Genomic DNA, 21,574 nt, shown 5'->3' on the forward strand with positions numbered 1-21,574 from the left:
ATAAATTATAGATACCTAGATAATTCATAGATCAAATTTTTATTATTTTGTTTATGATAGATAATTCATTGAATTATTCGAATTAAGTATTATAGAATGTTTCGTAAGAAAACGAGGAAGTAGATGTGTATTGTGTAGACAGAGGTAAAATAAAGAGCATTTTACATTCTGCAAGCGAAGGTGCAGTGTGCGGTGCATGGAAGTATAGTTGTCAATTGTCACCATCCCCTCTATTGTTTGTCAGCCCATGTGCGGTCGGTCGCACTTTTCTACTTCAACTTGCTTTTTATGCGAATGAACCAACAGTGTAAAGTCACGCTAGTAGAAGCGCAGCGGTCCGTATTTATGCCGATAAACGGCTACCGGCTGCTCTACTTACTTCAGACGTGGCAAAGCTGTCTCTGTGACAGTGACGTCCTAGCGTGAGTGAGCTACCGGCAAAGGTGGTTCTCCGTAGAAACCCAGAGTGCCTCGATAATCCAGTGGAAGTCGAAAAACGCTGCCCTATTTGACGCGGTTCAGTGTAGTAATGATAGTCGTGATGTTGTTGAATGAGCAGAGGGTGGGGAAGGGCTAAGGGGTGGTTAACTTTATTGATTTTTAGGGTGACACTGTCAACTACCGCCGACTGAGTTCGCGATGGAAGACTTGCAATCGAAAAAAATGTACACACGGGAGTGTTTAAAAAAATAACTCGTTTGTTGGTTCGGCGGCTCGGTTCGTAGCAAAGGGGTTTCGGGAGAGTTTAAGCAAGTTTTCGGGAGTTTGTAGCGGTATCCAGTGTGTTTGTGTTTGGTGTTTGAATTTGAAACCGGTGGAATGTGTCGTTCAAACACAGCGCTGTCGGCAGTTCACGCCTCTGCCGCTGCTCGCATCATCGGCTTCACGCAGTGAAAATGGCAGCACTTGGTGGCTTCTCGCAAGATAATTTTTGCAGAAGGCCTAAGAAGAAATTTAGTTGACGCTGTTGCCATTGCTCCCTTACTAGAAAAGGCTTGCGGCAAAGCCGACAAAGGTGGGCATCTAAAATACGTCCTACTATGCTTTTTCACTAGCTCGCCGCACAATTTATTAGGTGTATTACGACGCCTGCCTCTCTCTCGGTCCTCACACCTCACAAATAATATTTCAAAATTACATTAACGGCATCTGTAATTCCTTTTCGATCCAAGCAAAGCCAAATAACAAAGAAAAGCTTTTCTAACCTATACCAACCCGACTGCGGGTTGTTTTCAGAAAAATACCTGTCACATCAGCAATTGCAAAAATTCATATTATATAACTGATAGTGAAACGATGCAGCCATATTGTGGATGGGTTTGTTTATAAATTAATTTGTAATAAACATTTTAGCGGCGTTTTTCGAACTCCTACCGGCAAAACAGTTGACTGTAGTTTGTATATACAATAATGGCGGCAGACAAACATGCGCTATGGTTTTAACTTCAACAGTGTTTACTAGATGTGATTGTTGAGAAGTTGTATTTAGAATTGTACAAAATTGGAAATAATACGTTGAATTAAACCGTATGAAAAATTCGGGTGTTCGAGGTTGATCAAGGAAGTGTTTATGTGAACCGTCGTTAAGTTCGAAAATGTTTGTGTTATGTAAAGTAAAATCCGTAAGAATTAGTGGTGCAGCCAGGGATAAGATCAAAGAAAGTTTATTAATGAGGTCGCTGAAATTACTCACCCCGTGTTAGTGGCATTATGAGACAAGGTCGCGCAGCACAACGCAAAACGAAATGTAATTACCCCTTCTGTAGTATATGTTTGGTATAGGTTAGAAATTGCTACTGGTACACATAACCTAACTGTATTCTGCTTGACGCAGGGGGTGTAACCGGGTGTGGTAAACATCTTATGCTTTTGCAGGCCTTAGCCGCCGCGTAGCGCCCCCCATCACGCTGCCAGTCACCCTGGAGGACCCCGCCACGACCTGGAAGGGACCGCCGCCCGGCTCGGAGCCCCAAAACTTCGCTCAGAACTCAGGCAACTCGTTCTCCGGGCCGCCGGCGGGCTTTCAGGGGCCCTCGCCTTTCCAAGGCCCGCCGGCGGGGGCGGGGTCGCCGGCCGGTGCGCCCCCATACCAGGGCGGCCCGCCGCCGGGCTCCACCACTCCCCAGTACACCGCCTCGCCGGCGCCCTCGGGCTCATCCACGCCGGGGCCCGGTCCCCCTCAGAATGTCGGCAACGCGGGTTTTCCGCCGCCCCCCAACAGCGCCGGCCCGCCCTACAACGGCCCCGGGCCGGGGCCCTTCGGCTCTCCCTCGGCGGGTGGCCCCCCGTTCGGCCGGCCCGGATCGTCGGGCCCACCCTTCGTCGGAGGCCCTGGGCCTGCCGGCAACCACTTCCAGCACTTCGGGCCGGGGCCCGGCTTCGGGATGCCCCCCGGATCGCCCTTTGGACCCGGTCCCGGCCACCCCATGTCCGGCCCCATGGAGCCCGGCCACGGCATGATGTCCCGCCAAATGGGTGGACCTATTCCAGTTGAACAAGGGTGAGTGACTATTTTTTTTATATTATCGGGCGTTAATTAAGTACGTTGACGATCTTCAGGGGTTATTCTTTGAGTGATTTTAAATCAAGAAGATTATACAGCGCTAGTCACTAACTTGAAATAAATTTTGTATAACAAAAAATTAAAAAAAAATGCTGGCACGTCTTTTAGTATTTTTTTTTATAAAAGTGTTGTTAGATCATTAATGATTTTTTAAATTTATTGATAGCAGCTCGTGAGATCCTGCAAGTTAGAGACTGTTCATTTACAATTCTTGCAATTTTTAAAAAATTTGTGTTTTCAATTAATTCGGTTTTAATTGGTACATATTATAATCAAGACAGAAAACAATAGCTTATATTGCCGACACTGTCAAAATGTCATTTACCTACCTAGTAATACCTAAAAATTATATTTAAATATGTTTCAATCAAAATGATGATACTTTGGATGATTATGTAGGTATCTAATTAAAGGTAAAAATCCACAATTCGGATATAAATATATATACAAGTGGTGGAGGTATCGAGAGATGATTTCCCTAAAATTCCCAGAAATTTGGCGCCACTGAATATTTTGAAAATCTTATTTCTACTTCTAATTCCTTATACATATCCAAGAAAAAAGATATTTAATTTTAATCCAAAAATCAACCAGTTTCGATTTATTACATTTTTTACATTTATTAACATCATGCTCTAGAAATATTTATTTACAAAAAAAAAGTGTTTGTTTTCTAAATATACAATAAAACATACTTATGAAAAGTCCGAGAAAATAATGCAAAATTTCTACGCCATTGATTTTTTTCGAACTTATTCGTATTAATTAGCAAAATAATTAATTCCCATTTATAATTGTATTTCAAATAAATCCTATGCATTTTTTTAGAAACGAGAGGTATTTTATGTAGGTGTTTTAAGTGTTTTTAGGAATCTCTAAAATAGCCGAATTAATATTTTCATCTTTAATTAAATAAATCATTAGCCTAAGTTTTATCATTCCAAATCAAACTTCTTCAGAAATATTTTAGAGAAAGTGTTTTTTTTATTTCAACACCCTGTATCTTTATTACTTTGTGGGCCTATGTTTATAAACCTTTTTGGCTTAATATCACCCAAAAGAATCGCCTCTAAGTTTCTTAATTAGCGTCTACATATTACGCAAAAATTGCCTGCCATTTAAATAATTAGGTATGTATTTAATTTAAAAATGTACCTAAAAGCAAAGAGAAAATGACGAAATATTGTGAAGATAATATTGATTTTCTGAGCTGGAATATTTAAAAGGAAAGAAGCCAGATGTAGTCTAGGTACGTTATTGTATTCGAAATTTATACTTAAATTTACAAGTTACAGAAAAATGTTGTACAGTCTAGTTCGTAAATTTTGCTCCTCATTATTTTGAAGCTCTTAACGGATATACAAAGTGATTTCATTTTGAATTATAAAAATAGATTCCATTTCGAAAAATATATGTACTTCATAAATTTTTGTTTGGGGAGAAAAAAAGCACCATGTGCACTAACTAATAATACTAATTTTATCTTTCAAAGTTCCCCAGACAAAATAATACTATAGCCTATCTACACAAGGATTATTTTATTTATAATGTATTTATGTTATTATTTAAATCATAAATTCACCAAAATCGGCAGGACCATATCCACAAAAAGTCAAACTATAGTAAGGGTAGTTTTGACGGTACGATCTAAATTTTGAGGAAAAACTGTCTGGTATACTTTATTATTAGAATAGAACTAAAATTCTATTCATTAAAAAATTCGTATTTGTGTTTCGATCATATTTTTTAAAGTGAACTTCAGTATTACATCTCCTCTAGCATTTTTGGGAGCTCCTAAAAGATTTATCGAAACTTATTTGCCGAATATATTAATTTGCAGAATTATCTGAGTTTGTAGGTGTAAGTACTACAGCCAAATCCATATCTACCAAATAATTTAGCTACTAAGAATAGATAAAGCATTTGTCGGAAATATCCCGATATATGTGTAACTTATAACCTACATTTTGGCAAGAGATAATTTTGTGTTGTATATAAACAAGTACCTATCTTATCTCTTGTCAATAGAACAATGGAGATAACGATTTATACGCGGAAAAATTATGTCAGTCTTAATTTTTGGTATTAATCTGCAAATGAAAATGTGTTTTAAATATGACATAACGTTTAATATTCTAGACCAGCAAATTCTACCCATTAACATTGTTATATTCATATTTCTATTGTCCGTTGTAGAAATATTCTGAGATTTCAATGTCCAAATATTATCCTTTTCAAAAATATTCATGAGAAAGTTCAAAATCACTTTTGGCTAGACGTCATGTTTTGATATTTTATTAAATATACCGTTCTACATGTAGGGACTATACAAGGGGATGTAGTTAGTACCTAGTGGCTTTAAATATTTACCTGCAGCCTTGCTCCAGGGAAGATAAGATGGCTGGTTGGACCTTGTTTGCCGCGACGGTGCGGTCAAAATTAGTGCCAGTAGGACACGATAAACTTTCGAAACCCGCGTACGAAATAAGTTTGAAATTTTTAACGTGAGGGGCCTCGATAGTATTCCTATGTTTGGAAACGTGATTAGGAAAATTTTTAAAGTTCAAATTCCGAAATTATCCTGTGCCGAATATTGTTCTTTGCAAAAACGACAACGCCATCTATACTTATGCTATGTTTTACATTGCCCTACTTGTTAACAATTGAATTAACAGAATTATAATCGATGAAGAAATTTATATGTTAATATGGAAATGAAAAACAACACAACAAAATAGCCACGATACAAAAATTTTATTGTTTCTACATTTTACTTAGGTTTGTTATTTCAAGTGGTTTTCTTGTAAATGGAATTAATAAATATTAATAAAACAAAATTATATAATATAAAATCGAGTACAAAATATAAAACTTTTGGAAAAATTACAGTTTGAAACGACAATCTCGAAATTGTCGACAATATGACTAGATTAATATGAATTATATTTTTTGCCTAATATTTGCCCGCTTTACCAAATTTCTTTTTTAAAAAAGAATATTTTTATTGACTCATATTTTTTCTGTATTTTCAGACTATTCACTTAATTCAAATAAATTCGATAAATTTAATATTTAAATAAATATTTTAATTTGATTTACATACCACTAAGACAACAATATTCTTATTAATTTGGATTTTATTCAGAAAAAAGTTATTTCCTCGTTGTGTAAACGAAAAAGCTAACCTAACTAAAAATTGCATTAGAATGGATCAAGATTTTGAAAATTTGAATTTCCATATACATATTGAAATAAAAAGTCGAAAAATGATGTTGCTTTTATTTTAACTTTATTTTACATATTTTTTTAACTGGGCTACAACTTTTTTAATAAATATTAACTTTCATAATAAAATTCTTAATAATTTGACCAAATAAATAATATTTGCAGTTTTTGTATAAGTAGTATTATTTATTAACTGCAGAATTTAACTAACACATGTTTAAAAAACCTATTATTTTTTTATTTTGATTGATTAAAGTAATGCTATTTTTAATTAAACCAAAAATCTCTTAGTATATATAAACTAATGCAAAAAATTAAAGGGTCAATTTTTCCGTGATTTTTGACAGCTGTATTTAGATGAAAAATGGTCGTATCGGGAATTAAAAAAAAGGATTTTATAGCTCTAAGATTCTAGTTTTTAGATCTTTCGGTCAAAATTTTCAGCTAAGCTATTGCATTGACCAGATAATTTGTTTATTCAGCTTCAATTTTCTTTTCTTTTTTAATTTCAATACGACCATTTTTCATCGAAATATCGGACTTTTAATGGAAACTGATCCTTTTGTCTCCAATCATCGATATCGAGGCGACAAATTTTCGTACAGAGAATTGAAGGGCATTTTCGAAAACTGGAATAAATTTCCTATGCCGCAACTTTTCGGATTTTTTTTATTTTTCATCTTTTACGCGAATTTTAAACAACAGGAAAAAAAGGATAATTTATGGTTTTTTAAAAAATTGACGGCTAAATTAGAAACATTCACGAAATGACCAATGTTAAGCATGACTTGTACAGTTCGATATACCCAGAAGAACCCTGTGAAGTTTCATCTGGATCTAAACGTTTCTTTGTTTCAAACAGTCAAAATTATGAAAAAAATTAGTCACGTTTTTTGAGCTTAAACACTTCATAATCATGATCAAAATGGAAAAAAAATTTCTAGGTTCTCTCACATTTTTACCCCAAATAACGTTTAAATTGATTTATATTTCTTAAATTTTTGAAATAATAATACTTTTCTTAAATTTACGTGGTAGACGTTGAGAGAAAATTTAGGAAATGGAGATAATAAAAATACGGTACTTAACTAATACCGAGTTGTATCTTCGTAAACTGGATTTTTTCATTTCGAGTGATGTTTGTGTCAAAATTTAGTATACAGCCTTAATAAAACACTGTGTATATGATTTAATAGGTAAAACATCTAATAGACACAAATCATATTATTAGTAACAAAATACAGCCTATACGATATTTGTTGAGATAGAATTTGAAGATTCGATTCGTCACTTTCTTGCTATTAACCCGAGGAAGAAAGACATTGGCGGAAAATTTCAAGGCACGCCCCTGCCTCGGTAAATTGTTACAGTAGTTTCGATAACGGCACTTTATTGGCTTATTCTTTCCTTAGAATTCTATCTCAACAAAAGTACGGACTGTATATCTTTCTGCGGATTATTATTATTTTTGCAATATTAAAAAGAAATTTTCAAAATAATTGTTAAAGCCCAGATTCGTATAAAAATCGTCTGCATTATACTAATTGTTATTGGCATCGTCTCTCTTTTTGCAATATGATACCTATTTATATTTTATACCAAGACGTCATAGTTTCTTTATGCGTCATTTATCGATTGATAAAAATATCTGAAATACATCCATTTTTCTTAATTCATTTTAGCGTGTTTGTCTTTGACGTTTTCCTCAATACCCTTCGTTGTGCTAGACGAAGATACGCTTTGTCTTGGTAAAGGATAAGCAGAAATAAATTTTGTAACCTTCTTTCCTTCCTTGAATCTTTTAACCTTATATTCTTCCTAGTGTTTAAAGGTGACCTCAAAATAAAAAATGATAGTAAAATATGCATCTGTCGCAGCATTGTATTGTATTGAACTAGAAATGTTTGTTACAAAACGGTTTTTGTTAATGCGCTTCTACGGAAATGTTTTTTATTTACTTTTGAATAAGCTAGTGGTTATAATTTCGTAGAATAAGAAAAATACATTTTACACTATTTGCGGTATTTTTCAATGTATGCAATTATTTATTACATAAGCGACAGTAAATATTTGTTTATATAATAGCACCTGTTTGTAGTAATACTAATGAATGATCCCGTGGAGTACTACTAGCTTGACAGTTTTTAACTGCGACATACGCAACCGACAATTTTTAATAGAATCAAGAAAAAGCCCCATTATATCCTAGTATATTTCAAAAAACGTATAATTTATTCTTAGCTCTCGTATTTTTTACTCTATTTTATAGAAATTAAGCTAATGCAAACTAATATGAAGAAAAAAAATTATACAATTTTTTTATCAGATGAATCAATGTTCCACAATACCAGAAATTCTGTTTTCTAATGTTTTACTGGATGTAAAATCAGCATTTTCCAGGTAACAAACGACTTTCGAATGCGAGAAAATGAGTGACGCGGTAGCGTATAAGTCTTTGTGGAATAACAATAATAATTTATGACAGAAGTGTTGATTAGTGTTTTTTTTTTTTCAAGTAATCTCGTAATCTTAAGTATCGAAATTAGTATATTTTATAAATATTAATTTTTATCTTTTAGGGTGAGTATTGTACAGGGTGTTGTACATTATAAACATACCAGTACTTATACAAAAAAGAAAAACCTGAGAAATTGTCGCAACTTCTTTGTTTACCCTGTCTTTCAATGCGTGAAGTAATCTTCCAATTTTTTACTCTTATTTTCGATAATTACTACTAGCTATTTACTGGATATTGTTGGTGTAATTCAGTGCTAAGTGTTACATGTAGCCTATAGAGTAGTTAGAGTAGTTGTTTCTCTCAATATCAACAGTTCGGAATATCTGTGGAGTTAGATATCTTTTGCGATTATGAAAGAACATTATTTGACTTTTTTAGAAGTTTTTTTGGAAAAAAAAAGTTAATTTGTTTGAATTAGCGTAGTACATTTACAACAAAATAAAAATACGAGAGTTAAAATGTTTTAAAAACCGACGCCAAACGACATTATTTTTGCAAATTGACTTAAAGCAAGATTTTCAGATTCCATGAGTGATAATTTTGAGTCCAAAGCAACATATTGTTCATTACAGTGGCTAAAATCCTGTATATCCTAAATAAAATATCGAATTATTCGTTTTCTTACAATTTTGAATTAACCGGTTTTTCCGATACCCAATTTTTCTAAAAATTTTGGATCTCCGAAGATCAATAATTTTTCTAAACTTAAGAAAATGAGGTAGAAATAAAAAGTTGAGGATGAAATGACAAGTTTAGTGTCAAATCGCCCGTAAACCTACATCTTACATACGACGACGTAGAATTTTAATTGTTAGTAGTAATAGTATTACGAATATTGGTGCTAAAATATAAATAACATATTTCGAAAGGCTTCTAAGTTACGCAAAATTATGATATTTACTACCCCTATTTAACGAGATATATCTGCCTCGTTATTAGGGTTGATAAATTTAGAAAGGCTAAAAGTTAGTCACTTGGGTAGAGGAAATGTAGTCTAGGCAAAAATTTGATATTTTCAAGGTAAAACTTTTTAAATTGAACGTTTTGTTAAGAGCAAGTTAGAAACACTATTTCTTCACTGTATCAGTTATATAAGTTTTCTTCAGGTTATAAAACAACTGACTACATTCAAAATAAGGAAAAAAGCATATTTTTATAGCCTTTCCGAAGTCAATTGAACATGTATAAAAACGGCTAGCAATAAAATTTAATGAGTCATGTTTTCTTGTTTTTCCTTAATTTTGCACGCCTGTTGAATTTACAGAAAATCGTTTACAGTACTATAAACATAATCACACCCCGCAGGATGCTTTTAGGAAACAGTTAACACATGCATTAATCGCAATTATTGAATATCTTTATAAATTTGTTGGACAAACCAGGAAGGGTACATTTTCTGATGTTTACATGTTCTCCGTGATGTTTTAGTGCGAAAAATTAAAGGAAGTTGCTCTAGTTTAACGTTACGCTTCGTCACTTCGTGGATGGATCTACTTGTTCTAGCATTGTCTTACTAAAAGTGCAATTTCTTGTCTGTAAAACGCCAGCTTTAAGGAAATAAATAGGACTTATGTATGTAAAACAAATTTATTACGCGTAATAAACAAAAAAATATCTTAAAAATACATTATTTCAAACAACAAAATTAATTGGTCCAGGAATAATATAGAGTTGGACGCGACTTTTTGTTTCGGCAAGCTGAATTTATCACTATAGATACTAAATACTATGTCCAATAACATATTAGTTTCCACAGTCATAAAAATGGGGGGAAGATTGGTTACAGGGTGGTTAATTGTATAATTTTTACGTAAATTCACGTTTTTCGTTCATTTCCACGAGAAAACAGTAACGTACTTTTTTGTCGTCTTCAAATGACCTACAAAACTAGCCCTCGAGCGTAAAAAAATATTGATTAGAACAAAAGTTATAAACAGAAGAAGTTTATTTATGACTTTTGAATTAAACATTTATAAACTGCGTTGTTATTACCAGAACGTTGTAGCATTTCATCCTCTCATTCTTTATCACTGTCTAATAATTCACACGAAATCTGGAATCCGTAAGTTGAATAGTTTACAAGTTATGGCCTTATAAACAAATTAACTAATTATTAGTCTGGACGATCCCAAGGATCCTCCACAATCGCACTGATTTTTTTCATGGTAGATTTCATAACAATACATTGAAATCTATAATTTTTTTAAATTTCAAATGCAACCTGGATTTTTTTTATTTTTTAGCCTTAATTGCAAAATGAAATATACGACGCACGAACGTGATATAGTTATACATTATTACATATTCGAAAAGCTTATGAAAAGAGCTGCAAGTTAAAAAAAAATCATCAAGATTCGTTGAAAAACAACGGAGTTACAGACTGTCAAATATATTATTTTCAAGCGAATTTCGCTTATTTAACGGCAGGACTATGAATATTATCGTCATTTTCTTCGGACTCGCTATCGGTCGCTTCCCCCACCCTTCCGCTGCACCACGGCTCGCCGAAAATCAAGCGACTCGCGGATTTTTGACAATATTTCTTATGTACTTAACATACGACAAATAAAAAATTTTTACCTGGGAAAATACTCGGGTTCCGGTTATGACAGTATTTATTTTTGCCGCTACCAAACTAATTTGTTTAACAATAGGCCGTCAATTGTGACAGTCTGTAACTCCATTGTTTTTCAACGAATCTTGACGATTTTCTTTTTAACTTAAAGCACTTTTCATAAGCTATCTAAATATGTAATAATATATAACTATATCACGCTCGTGCGTCGTATATTTCATTTTGCAACTAAGGCTAAGAAATAAAAAAAAATCAGATTGCTGCACATTTGAAATAAAAAAAATGATAGATTTCAAGGTATTATTATGAAATCTACCATGAAAAAAATCAGTGCGATTGTGGAGGATCCTCGGGATAATAATTAGTTAATTTGTTTATAATTTTATTTTTTATTGTTACATAACTTGTAAACTATTGAACTTACCGGTTCCTGATTTCGTGTGAGTTATTAGACACTGATAAGGTATGAGAGAATGCGATGCCAAAACGTTCGGGTAATAATAACGCAGTATACCTATATAATGTTTAATTCAAAAGTCATAAATAAACTTCTTATGTTTATAACTTTTGATCTAATCAATATTTTTTTACGCTCGAGCGCTAGTTTTGTAAGTCTTTTGAAGACGAAAAAGAAAGTACTTTACTGTTTTCTTGTGGAAATGAACGAAATAAAGTTATACGCGAAAAACGTGAATTTACGTAAAAATTATACAATTAACCACCCTGTAAACAATCTCCCCCCCTTTTTTATGACTGGAAACTAATATGTTATTTATCGTACATAATATTTAGCATCTATAGTGATAAATTCAGTTTGCCGAAACAAAACACAACATGTTTATTAGCTTCCTCTATCAGCATCTGTCAGAAGAATGACACATTTCTAAAAAAGTTGCTTTGGAGGTTCGACAAATATATTGGAATGAATTTTTCCTAAGTACATCCTTGCAAAAGATTTTTTAAAATAAGACTCCTACATCTATTTGTCGTAGAATGTGGTAAAAAGTGTGTACAATCCATGCGTGTGTGCATGAAACCTATACACCGGAAATGTAAAGGGAAAATCTACTCGCTTTGTGGGTCGATTGTGAACCTCTAATATTTCATGTCCTNGGAAAAAAGTTATAAGGGAAAAACGTGAATTTACGTAAAAATTATACAGTTAACGACCCTGTAAACAATCTTCCCCCTATTTTTATGACTGTGGAAACTAATATGTTATTGTACATAATATTTAGCATCTATAGTGATAAATTCAACTTGCCGAAACAAAAACTCGCGAAAAGGTCATTTCCCAGCTTATTTTCCTGGCCTATAATATAAACATTAAAGAAAGGATCTGTAATTTGTAATAAGACATAAAAAACTAATAAACGAAAGATAAAACTAAATGCAATTAAGTTATAACTCTTAATTAAAATATAATGCTGAAAAAATAATAAAATCTAATTATTCGTCCTTTTGGTTGGGACTGGTTAGTGGTTAGTGTTCGCAGAAAAATGGAAGTTTTGGAGGGTTCCGCGTGAAGCAAGAGATACTGTAAAACTGCTGGAATTACTACTTTTCCATTTTTTATAAAAAAAATTATATCAAAAGGTACTCTTGGATACACCTCCCTAAAAACTTCGGGAGACAATTTAGAACCACCTTGTACATCCTTCTCAAAGAACAGGTGCAAAAGTCGCAGCGAAACAGAGCGTCCAAAAGGTCACGTGTCGTTTTTTTTTCTTAGCGGGTATATTTACGCTGTTCCAAGCCTCAACTCCCAACAGCGTATGGGAGAGGAAGTTTCCCACCCGAAGTGTCCCCTTAGCAGCGGCCTTGAGGATATTTCGTTTGATTCTCCTCGAAAAGAAAAAAAAACCGATCCGGCCACTCCACACAAGCGTGATCGAAGACGCGGCAGGGCGATCGACGATCGCGTTAATTATCGGCCATGATGGTGGATCGACGTCGTCGTCGGTGTACGCGATATGTAAATATTTTTGTAGGCGCCTGTACGACTCTCTCCTCCACGCCACCCCAGCTCTGGGGGGTTGGTGTGGGCAGCAGCAGCAGCGGAGCTGCTCGCGAGGTACAGAACGCTGCTGGCTCAATACGTCTATAGCGTCGTCGGGGCGTCGGGGGTCGCCCGTCCCGGCAAGAGAGAACCCGGTTGGCGCTCTCGCATAATAACGTCGCTCTTTAATGTGTACGCGTACCGATTGATTTTTATTCCACGTATGACGGTTTAATTATGTAGTAAATGCACTGGGCCCGGCGAGGTGGGATGGATTTTCGTGTTTTTTCTCTTCCTCCCGATTGTATCCGACTATTTTTTTTAAAAAAGAATACAGTTTTTCGGAAATCTGTATTTATTTGATCCTTACATTTTATACTCTGACGTTTTTCGAAGAAAAACATTGTCATCCGAAAAGCTAGTTACTTCCATTATTATTATTTTTTATTTAAATTAAACTTCCTATGGTTTATGGCACTTTTTCAAAAAAGAATATAATTTTTCGAAAATCTTGACGTGCTAAGGAAAATTCAATATTTATTTGATGCCTTATGCTATACAGGGTATCCCAGAATAACGTGTACAACGGGCGACCACAGATTCGTGCACTCGAAATAGGCAAATAGATCCAGGTCTATTCACCTATGTCTACGGTGACCATATAAACTTATTTAAGTAGGACAGTACTTACTTTTAAATAATGTCCTAATGTACTTTAAAACTTTTCTAAAGACACGCAAATGTATTTCTTTAAAAAAAAGGAGAAAGCTTTTTATTTTTTTTACTATTTTTAAACAAATATCTTGATATATTGTTCTCAGTTAATCTTTTGGCACTTTTGCTTGAATATTGACCCACTGTGCATTCAGATAATATGAAATAGTGCGCTCAGATATTATATAACATTCGACCGTACCCAATACTTTTATTTCTATTTATTTTTAATTGCAAACGATAGACAGAGCAGAGCTGCCGACTATTTATACTAATATCGATAGTCGGTATTTCTGTCTATTCATATTACACTCCGTGCAAAGTTACAGAAGTAAGCTTCACTAAGTTTCAAGTTGATGGATTCAAAAACTGAGGCATGTAATGAATTTTGACCGGTAGGTACAATGCTTTTGGGATCGCTGAATCTGAATTCGGGGATAGCTTAGCTATCTAGGGTCACCTGGAGGTCAGGTAAAGGTCGTTTGAAGGTCAACCTGAAGAAAAGACTTGTATCGAATTTTGACCAGTGAGTGTATAGGTTTTTGGGCTCGCAAAAACTGAATCTGGAGGTAGCGTAACCCTAAAGGTCACCTTCAAGTCAATTCAAGGTCATTTCAAGATCAAACTAAAAAAAGGCTTGTATTGCATTTCAACCAGTGCGTATCGTATGTAAGTTTTTTTTGGGGGGAACTGAATTCAGGGATAGCTTAGCCCTACAAGGTCACATTTAGGTCAAGTCAAGATCATTTCAAGGTCAAAGTAAAGAAAAGGACTTTCACGAATGTTAACCTGTAAGTATGTATGATTTTGAGGTCACTGAACCTGAGTTTGCGGAGTCACCTGGAAATCAATTCAAGGTCATTTCATTTGACTTAATACCAATTCAAGCCACCGCATGAAACAAATGAAAAGTGGGTCCCAGTCGATTTATCTGAAAATTGAGTATTTTATAATCAACCGATTGTTTACTGGTTCTTGACCATTAATCAAGACCATTGCAAGGTCACTGCAAGTCTTGTAGAGTTTTGTACAGGAACCAACATTTCAATCCAGAAGAATATATGTAACATCTTCTTAATATTTAATCTGTAAAATTCTACGAGTCTTCAGTTTGATCTTAAAACGACCTTTGCCTGACCTCCAGGCGACCTTAGATAGCTAAGCTATCCCCGAATTCAGGTGCAGCGATCCCAAAAGCATTGTACCTATTGGTCAAAATTCATTACATGCCTCAGTTTTTGAATGAATGAAGTTAGGTAACGCCCAAAAGAAATGTGACACTCTGTATAATTAAAAATAATTTTAAAATGTGAAGAAACTAATTTATTTATATATATTTTTCAACACTTTTCTGTATCATTGATACTATCAGGTTTATTCTTTAGATAATTCTTGTCCCACCACTTACATATGTCTGAAAGAGTTACAAAAATGTAATATTAAAAGAAATGAGAAATAATTCTGTTTCAGACAAAAGTAATTTCCATAGAGAATACGTAATTTAAAGTTGGCTGGCTAAATCATATTGAAAAAAGCTAGGTGATATGGACAAGTCTCATTTTGTAGACTAGTCAAAATAAGTGGGATTTTCCCTTCGTAAATAAACCAGATTAAAAAATTGTCTACTCAACTACATTTTAAGGACAAAAAACTGAAACAAAAAATAAAGCGTTGTCATCTTGGATAACAAAAAAAGTTGTAGTAAACATAAACGAAACCCATAAAATATGAAGGTGTCGGAAAGAATATTAAATAATAACTCTGAAGTCACTCTGACATTATGTTGATTGCTTTGTCATTCCACAGGAATTTTTTGCACATTATTTTATTCACCTGGTATTAAAAAAAAGGTACTGGAGACAACATATAGAAAACGACGTGGGATGTGGTAACGACCTAATCAGCCAGTGATAAGTACGTTCGTAAAATTTACTCGTATAGCAACTTTTAGATATTGTTATCATCTTTGTGGTGTATTTCAAGATAATTATGGCGGACACTTGCTGTTGTGTAAACATTATTTCTTAATGAAAATGCACTGCAAGGGAGAAAATAAGGAAAAATGCATACGAAATAAAAGAGTGAGTTTTAACTTTACGGTTGATATTGGAAACAAAAATAATTTTACTTTTTTTCTAGTATTCAGTTGTAGTCATTCGCGATTGTTACTAAATTCTTCCTTTGTGTAATACAATCGTTTGTTCTTCAACAGGGACTTCAACTTCTTTGAAGTAGATCAGACGAGGATTATTTTTCCAGAAATCTCTCTCTGAAAAAGTAAACAAATACAAAATGCACGTCACTATATATCACGCACTTCAATAAGTTTTTAATGTTTCGAAAACCAGTCTGTTATCGCCTTCTGAAATTGTTTCCATAGTTGAGAGATGTCATATGATGTTTTTTCTGGTATTACTTGATTTTTTTAAAATTCCATATACATATTCTTGTATTATCGGAAAAATTATGGAGAATATGTAACAAATTTAACATAAACAGTTTTTCAGACAGCTAACGCCTTACGGACATTTTTTGTGAAAAACGCGTCCAAATAACGTTAAAAAATTCGGAAAAATGCATCTGTAGAATACTTTGAGCATGCAATAAACATTAAGAATGTTGGAATGTTCGACCACACTACTTGTGAAAATTAGATTACATTAAAAAAAAAACGAGAATTTGAGTAATCAGTAAGAGACAAGAACCAATAATATATAAAATTAAAAATAAAATTGAACATAATAAATTTCGGTTATTTCCTGGACAGACCTCGTATAGTGATGTGTGTTTGGTATTTGTCTGCTTTTTTCAGTATGAAATTTTAGGTTAAACAAAACCATTTTCTTAAAAATAACTGATTCTTTAGATGCAAGGAAGAAAATGGTTCACACTGTTTTTTAGCAGGAGCTGTACTATAACGTTTTTATTTTTAAGGATTGTAAAATATACTGTAACTATTAATCCGGGCGAATTAGACCAAACACATGCCTGTTTCAAAATCGGGCCTAACTCGAATTTTATGGATTTAAAATTGTAATTTCATTATGCTTTCGATATTTTCGAAAGTAAGAACGTCTTTTTACGTGTTTAAAAACAAAAGTCAATTATTTCTTTGGAAAAAGTGATAAGCAGGCATTCTAATAATTTTTCTGATAATGTTTTTGCAGTAAGCCGCCATTTTGAAATTGGTGTCCGGATTGCGGGTATTTGTTGAGCACCCCAACAGTTATCTTTTCCTGTAGTTTCATCCATTTTCAGTCAAATTTGTTCTTTTTATTTAATGCTGAAAATTTTGCGCATTTTTTTCTTCACCGCTAATTTTGCAATGCAAAAAAAATTCGCGAGCTTTCGCAAAAGCCTATCCTTGTAGCAAATTTCGATAAGCATGCCTCATGTCGATTAGAGGCTTATTTTCGGAGATATAAGCGAAAAACTGAAAAAAGAGCAATATATATATTTTTTCTTTTGTTATAAACAATATGACGCTCGACCTATACAGATACACAAATTTAGGCTTTTATTTTGTGGATTTTTTACTTAATTTTAAGCCATAAAATTTGAGTTTTTGAATAAAAAACCTAAATCACTCGAACTCTATAATTTTTTTTTTTTTTAGTGTCTAGAAATAGAAAAAATTTAGGAATTGAATCTCATTATTAATAGTTTTGAAATTAATTAACTTATTAACGCGGCGGTATATTAAGTTTAGAAACACCCAGTATATTATTCAAAAGTGTCTGTCAAGTCAACATTAACGTGGCAACTACATAGTCAGAGACGAAACGAACGTTAAGTTTATCGTTTACTACTTTTACTATAAGACGGATCACAAAAAACCTGTTGGGATCAAGTTTGCCTTTTTTTTAATAAAAAAACCAGACGGTCTGGACCAACAGCGGACTCTGTTCACTAAAAATTCTATAATAGCTCGGTTTACGCCAAACGGAATCGGTTCATTAACTTTTCTAGTTGTGTTAAAAATAGAAAAACTGCTCCGAGTAGGTAGGTATACGATAAATCGACATAAATATTCATGGGGACCTAGAGGCGCTCTAAAAGTCTAGCTCGGGGCGAAGATTGCGGCTTTCGTTTCGTGTAATTATTGTCATTAAAGGGAGGAGGAGAATGGTCTCTGGAGCTTTTTTTATGGCAAGTCATTGAACTCCTTTTTTTACGTCTTAATCTCTGGATATCCTAACTCTAGGGATATGTGGAAATTTTTACTTCATTTTCGAGATGTTAATCTAATTCAAATAAAATCGGTCTTTGTTAATGTCTGTTCTGGAGTTACAATTCATTTTTTTTTTGGCATTTTCAAGGATACACTCTGTACATCAGACACCACTAAAGCAAGCCTTATTACTAACAATTACTATTAATTGCAATTAACATAGTTAAACCGCACTTTCAGTACCTAGAAGAACAGTAATCCATAATATATAAAGTTTTATCTTGACCCAGTTTGCGCGATAAGAAAGCAAATTGCGCTGTGTAGATTGTGGGGAGCGCAAACACCACGGGCGGGCGCGGTGGACAAATAGGCAGATACCGATTGAATTTTGAAATACGGGCCATCAAGTTATTACCGAGAGAAAGCACCGTTCATTGAATGACTTCGAGTCGTGCTCCCGAAAGATGGAAGATAACCCATTATGTATACGTTTAAGTATAATAAGTCTCGGAACTTTGCTTTTAGGGGTGAGAAAAACGTTTTTTTTAACGATGTTTCGAATATGTGTAAAAATACGGTTAAATGGAATCAATCTCGCAACTTTGTTTTTATTGTTTTTTTTTAACAATGTTTTGAATATTGTAAACACACTTTTATGTTCAATGAGTCTCGAAAATTTACTTTTAGGGGCGAGGAATATGTTTTTTAACTATGTTTCGGATATATGTAAAAATACGGTTAAATGGAATCAGTCTCGCAACTTTCCTTTTAGGGGTGAGGGAAAACGGTTGTTTTTAACAATGTTTTGAATATTTTTTTAAACACACGTTTACGTTGAATGAGTCTCGAAAATTTACTTGTAGGGGCGAGAAATATGTTTTTTAACGATGTTTCGATTATGTGTAAAAATAATTAAATGGAGTCAGTCTCACAACTTTATTTTTACGAGTAAGGAAAAACGGTTTTTTAATAATGTTTTGAATAATTGTAAACGTACATACGTTTACGTTTTGAGTCTCGAAAAGCTTTTACGGATGAGGAATACGTTTTTTTAATGATGTTTCGAATATGTGTAAAAATAAGGTTAAATGGAGTAACTCGCAACTTTGCTTTTATGGGCGAGGGAAAACGGTTTTTTACCAATGTTTTGAATGTTTGTAAACACACGTTTACATTGATTGAATCTCGGCAATTTACTTTTAAGAGTGAGGAAAAGGTTTTTAACGATGTTTCGAATATGTGTAAAATACGGTTAAATGAAATCGGTCTCGTAACTTCGCTTTTAGGTGTGAAGGAACGGTTTTTCAACAATGTTTTGATTATTTGTGAACACACGTTTACGTTGAATGAATCTCGAAAATTTACTTTTAGGGGCGAGGAATACGTTTATTTAATGATGTTTCAAATATGTGTAAAAATAAGGTTAATGAACATACATACGTTTATGTTGAATGAGTCTCGGAAATTTACTTGTACGGTATTTAACAATGTTTCGAACGTATGTAAAATACGGTTAAATGGAATCAATTTCGCAACTTTGCTTTTAGAGGTGAGAGTAAACGATTTTTTAACAATGTTTTGAATATTATAAACATACGTTGAATGAGTCTCGGAAAACTTTTATGGGTGAGGAATACGTTTTTATTAACGATGGGTCGAATATGAGGTTAAATGGAGTAAGTCTCGCAACTTTATTTTTACGAGTGAAGGGAAAACGATTTTCTAATAATGTTTTGAATAATTGTAAGCAAAGCATACGATTACGTTGAATGAGTCTCGGAAATTTACCTGTACGAATGATTAAAACGGTATTTAACAATGTTTCGAATATGTGCAAAAAATTATGTAAGTAAAGCGAGGGAAACGGTTTTTTAACGATGTTTCGAACGTATGTAAAATACGGTTAAGTGGAATCAGTCTCACAACTTTGCTTTTAGGGGTGAGAGAAAACGGTTTTATAACAATGTTTTGATTATTTGTAAACATAATGTTTACGTTGAATTAGTATTGGGCATTTATTTGTACGAATGGTTAAAACGGCTTTTAACAATGTTTCGAATATGTGCAAAAATGTATGTGACTAGAACAAGTCTCGGAACTTTTAGGGGCAAGGAAATTTTTTCAATGTTTTGACAAGTGCAATAAAAAGGATTATGTAGGCTGTTTTCAACGTTTCAGATGTGTATAAAAACTTATTTCAGGAGAATATTGTCTGGGATTTTTACTTTTAAGAGGAAATCAGTTTTTTACCAATGTTTCTCTGACATTTCGGACAATGGATTAAAAAAACTATTAAAGTTTTTAAAAATGAACTTGTTATAACTTTTAATACCTCTTATTCAAGAAACCTAGCAGCGAGACTAGCAGTCAGTAGCAGACGAATCTTAGATTAAATTTGATGAAACTGACTTTTAATTAAAGCGTCTGTATTCGCAATTAAAGATTAAAAAAATATTTTTTTTATTTAAATACGAGTATTGAGTTGTGATCTCTGATTATATTTTCTTTTTTTGATTTGGAGTTGATCAAGAAATATAACAAAAAAAACGCTGTTACACTTTGTCTACCTTTTGTTGTCAAGACTATGTGCAGGGTTTTATAAAAAAAATTTTAATTATGCATAAAGCCATTTAGATATTAAATTAAATTAATTCCTTTTTGAAGTTACGCTTTAATTCTAGGAGTCCTGTCAGTTTTTGGAAAAAACTAATAGCAAGACTCGAGAGGATGTCTTTTAACATATTCTGTGAAAAAATCAAAGTGGACAATTTAAAGCTTAAAATGAAAAAATATACCTTGAGTGAAAATTCGTTACTGATGTTACGTCTTAGTTCTAGGACCTCTACCGGTTTTTAGAAAAAAAAACTAATAGCAGGGCACGAAAAGGCATGCCATCTTACACATTCTTTAATAAATTCAATGCGACATAGCCTATAGTTTTTGAAAAAAAAAAAAATTACTTTAAAGAACGAAAATTCGTTCTAAAACCCATTCCACGGGTTTTTTTGGAAAGGCCTAATAGCATGTCTCGAAAATGTATGTTTTTGTATAGGTAATGAAAAGTTCAAGATAACACATTCTATAGTTTTTGAGAAAAAAATTATATTAGGAAGCGAAAAATCGTTTCTTAGTTCTAAAACCCATATGGGTTTTTGGTGAACCTGATAGTAGGGCTCTAAAGAGTATATATTTTTTATATGTGTTACGCCTTTATTCTAGAGCTCCTAAGGATTTTTGAAAAAAAAAAACTAAGTGAAGTTGGAAGGTGTATTTTTTTTATAAATACATAAAAAACATAAAACACACCACAGAAATGAGACGTATATTGAAAAATTCGAGGTATTTGATTTTTTTGAGGTTAATTGGCGCTTATTTCCTTCTTCAGGTTCTACAATTTGTAAGATTTATTTTTTAATTAGATTTGTTTTTGTCTGCTTTTATAACTAGATAGCAAAAATGACGTCAGTTATGTTAGAAAAGGGATAATATGATGTATGTGAGTCTCAGCCAAGTGTGTGGGCTAGCCGCTAACGAATGATATGACGTCACAATGTGGCATCCGTGCGTTTTCTCCCGCTCTGTCTTCATGATTTAATTTACAATAAATTAAATTGAAAAAAATCCGATTTTTTGTACATTCAGGATCATTTATGTACATCATCATCATCATCAGGATCATTTTATGTACATTTTGTACATACAGGATCACAGCTGTGATCCTCAATATGAATATAGAAATATGCTAAATGAGCCCATTTTTATATCAAATTCTAGGACAATTACAATTTTGTGACTTATGACCTTATGAG

At 33.3% G+C, this 21,574-nt stretch overlaps 1 protein-coding gene across 1 annotated transcript in view; it reads left to right on the forward strand.

Annotated features, from left to right (window-relative positions):
* Positions 1 to 312: 312 nt before the first annotated feature.
* The window catches only part of LOC108903894 (LIM domain-binding protein 2), a 168,422-nt gene continuing 147,160 nt past the window's right edge, over positions 313 to 21,574 (forward strand). The window contains exons 1-2 of the mRNA XM_018706268.2: positions 313 to 1,015; positions 1,876 to 2,500. Coding sequence (XP_018561784.1) covers positions 2,385 to 2,500 — 116 coding nt within the window. The 5' untranslated portion in view covers positions 313 to 1,015; positions 1,876 to 2,384. The remainder of the gene's footprint in view (positions 1,016 to 1,875; positions 2,501 to 21,574) is intronic.

The sequence above is a fragment of the Anoplophora glabripennis genome, unplaced genomic scaffold (assembly GCF_000390285.2).
Source record: "Anoplophora glabripennis isolate ALB-LARVAE unplaced genomic scaffold, Agla_2.0 scaffold10, whole genome shotgun sequence".
Lineage (NCBI taxonomy): Eukaryota > Metazoa > Arthropoda > Insecta > Coleoptera > Cerambycidae > Anoplophora > Anoplophora glabripennis.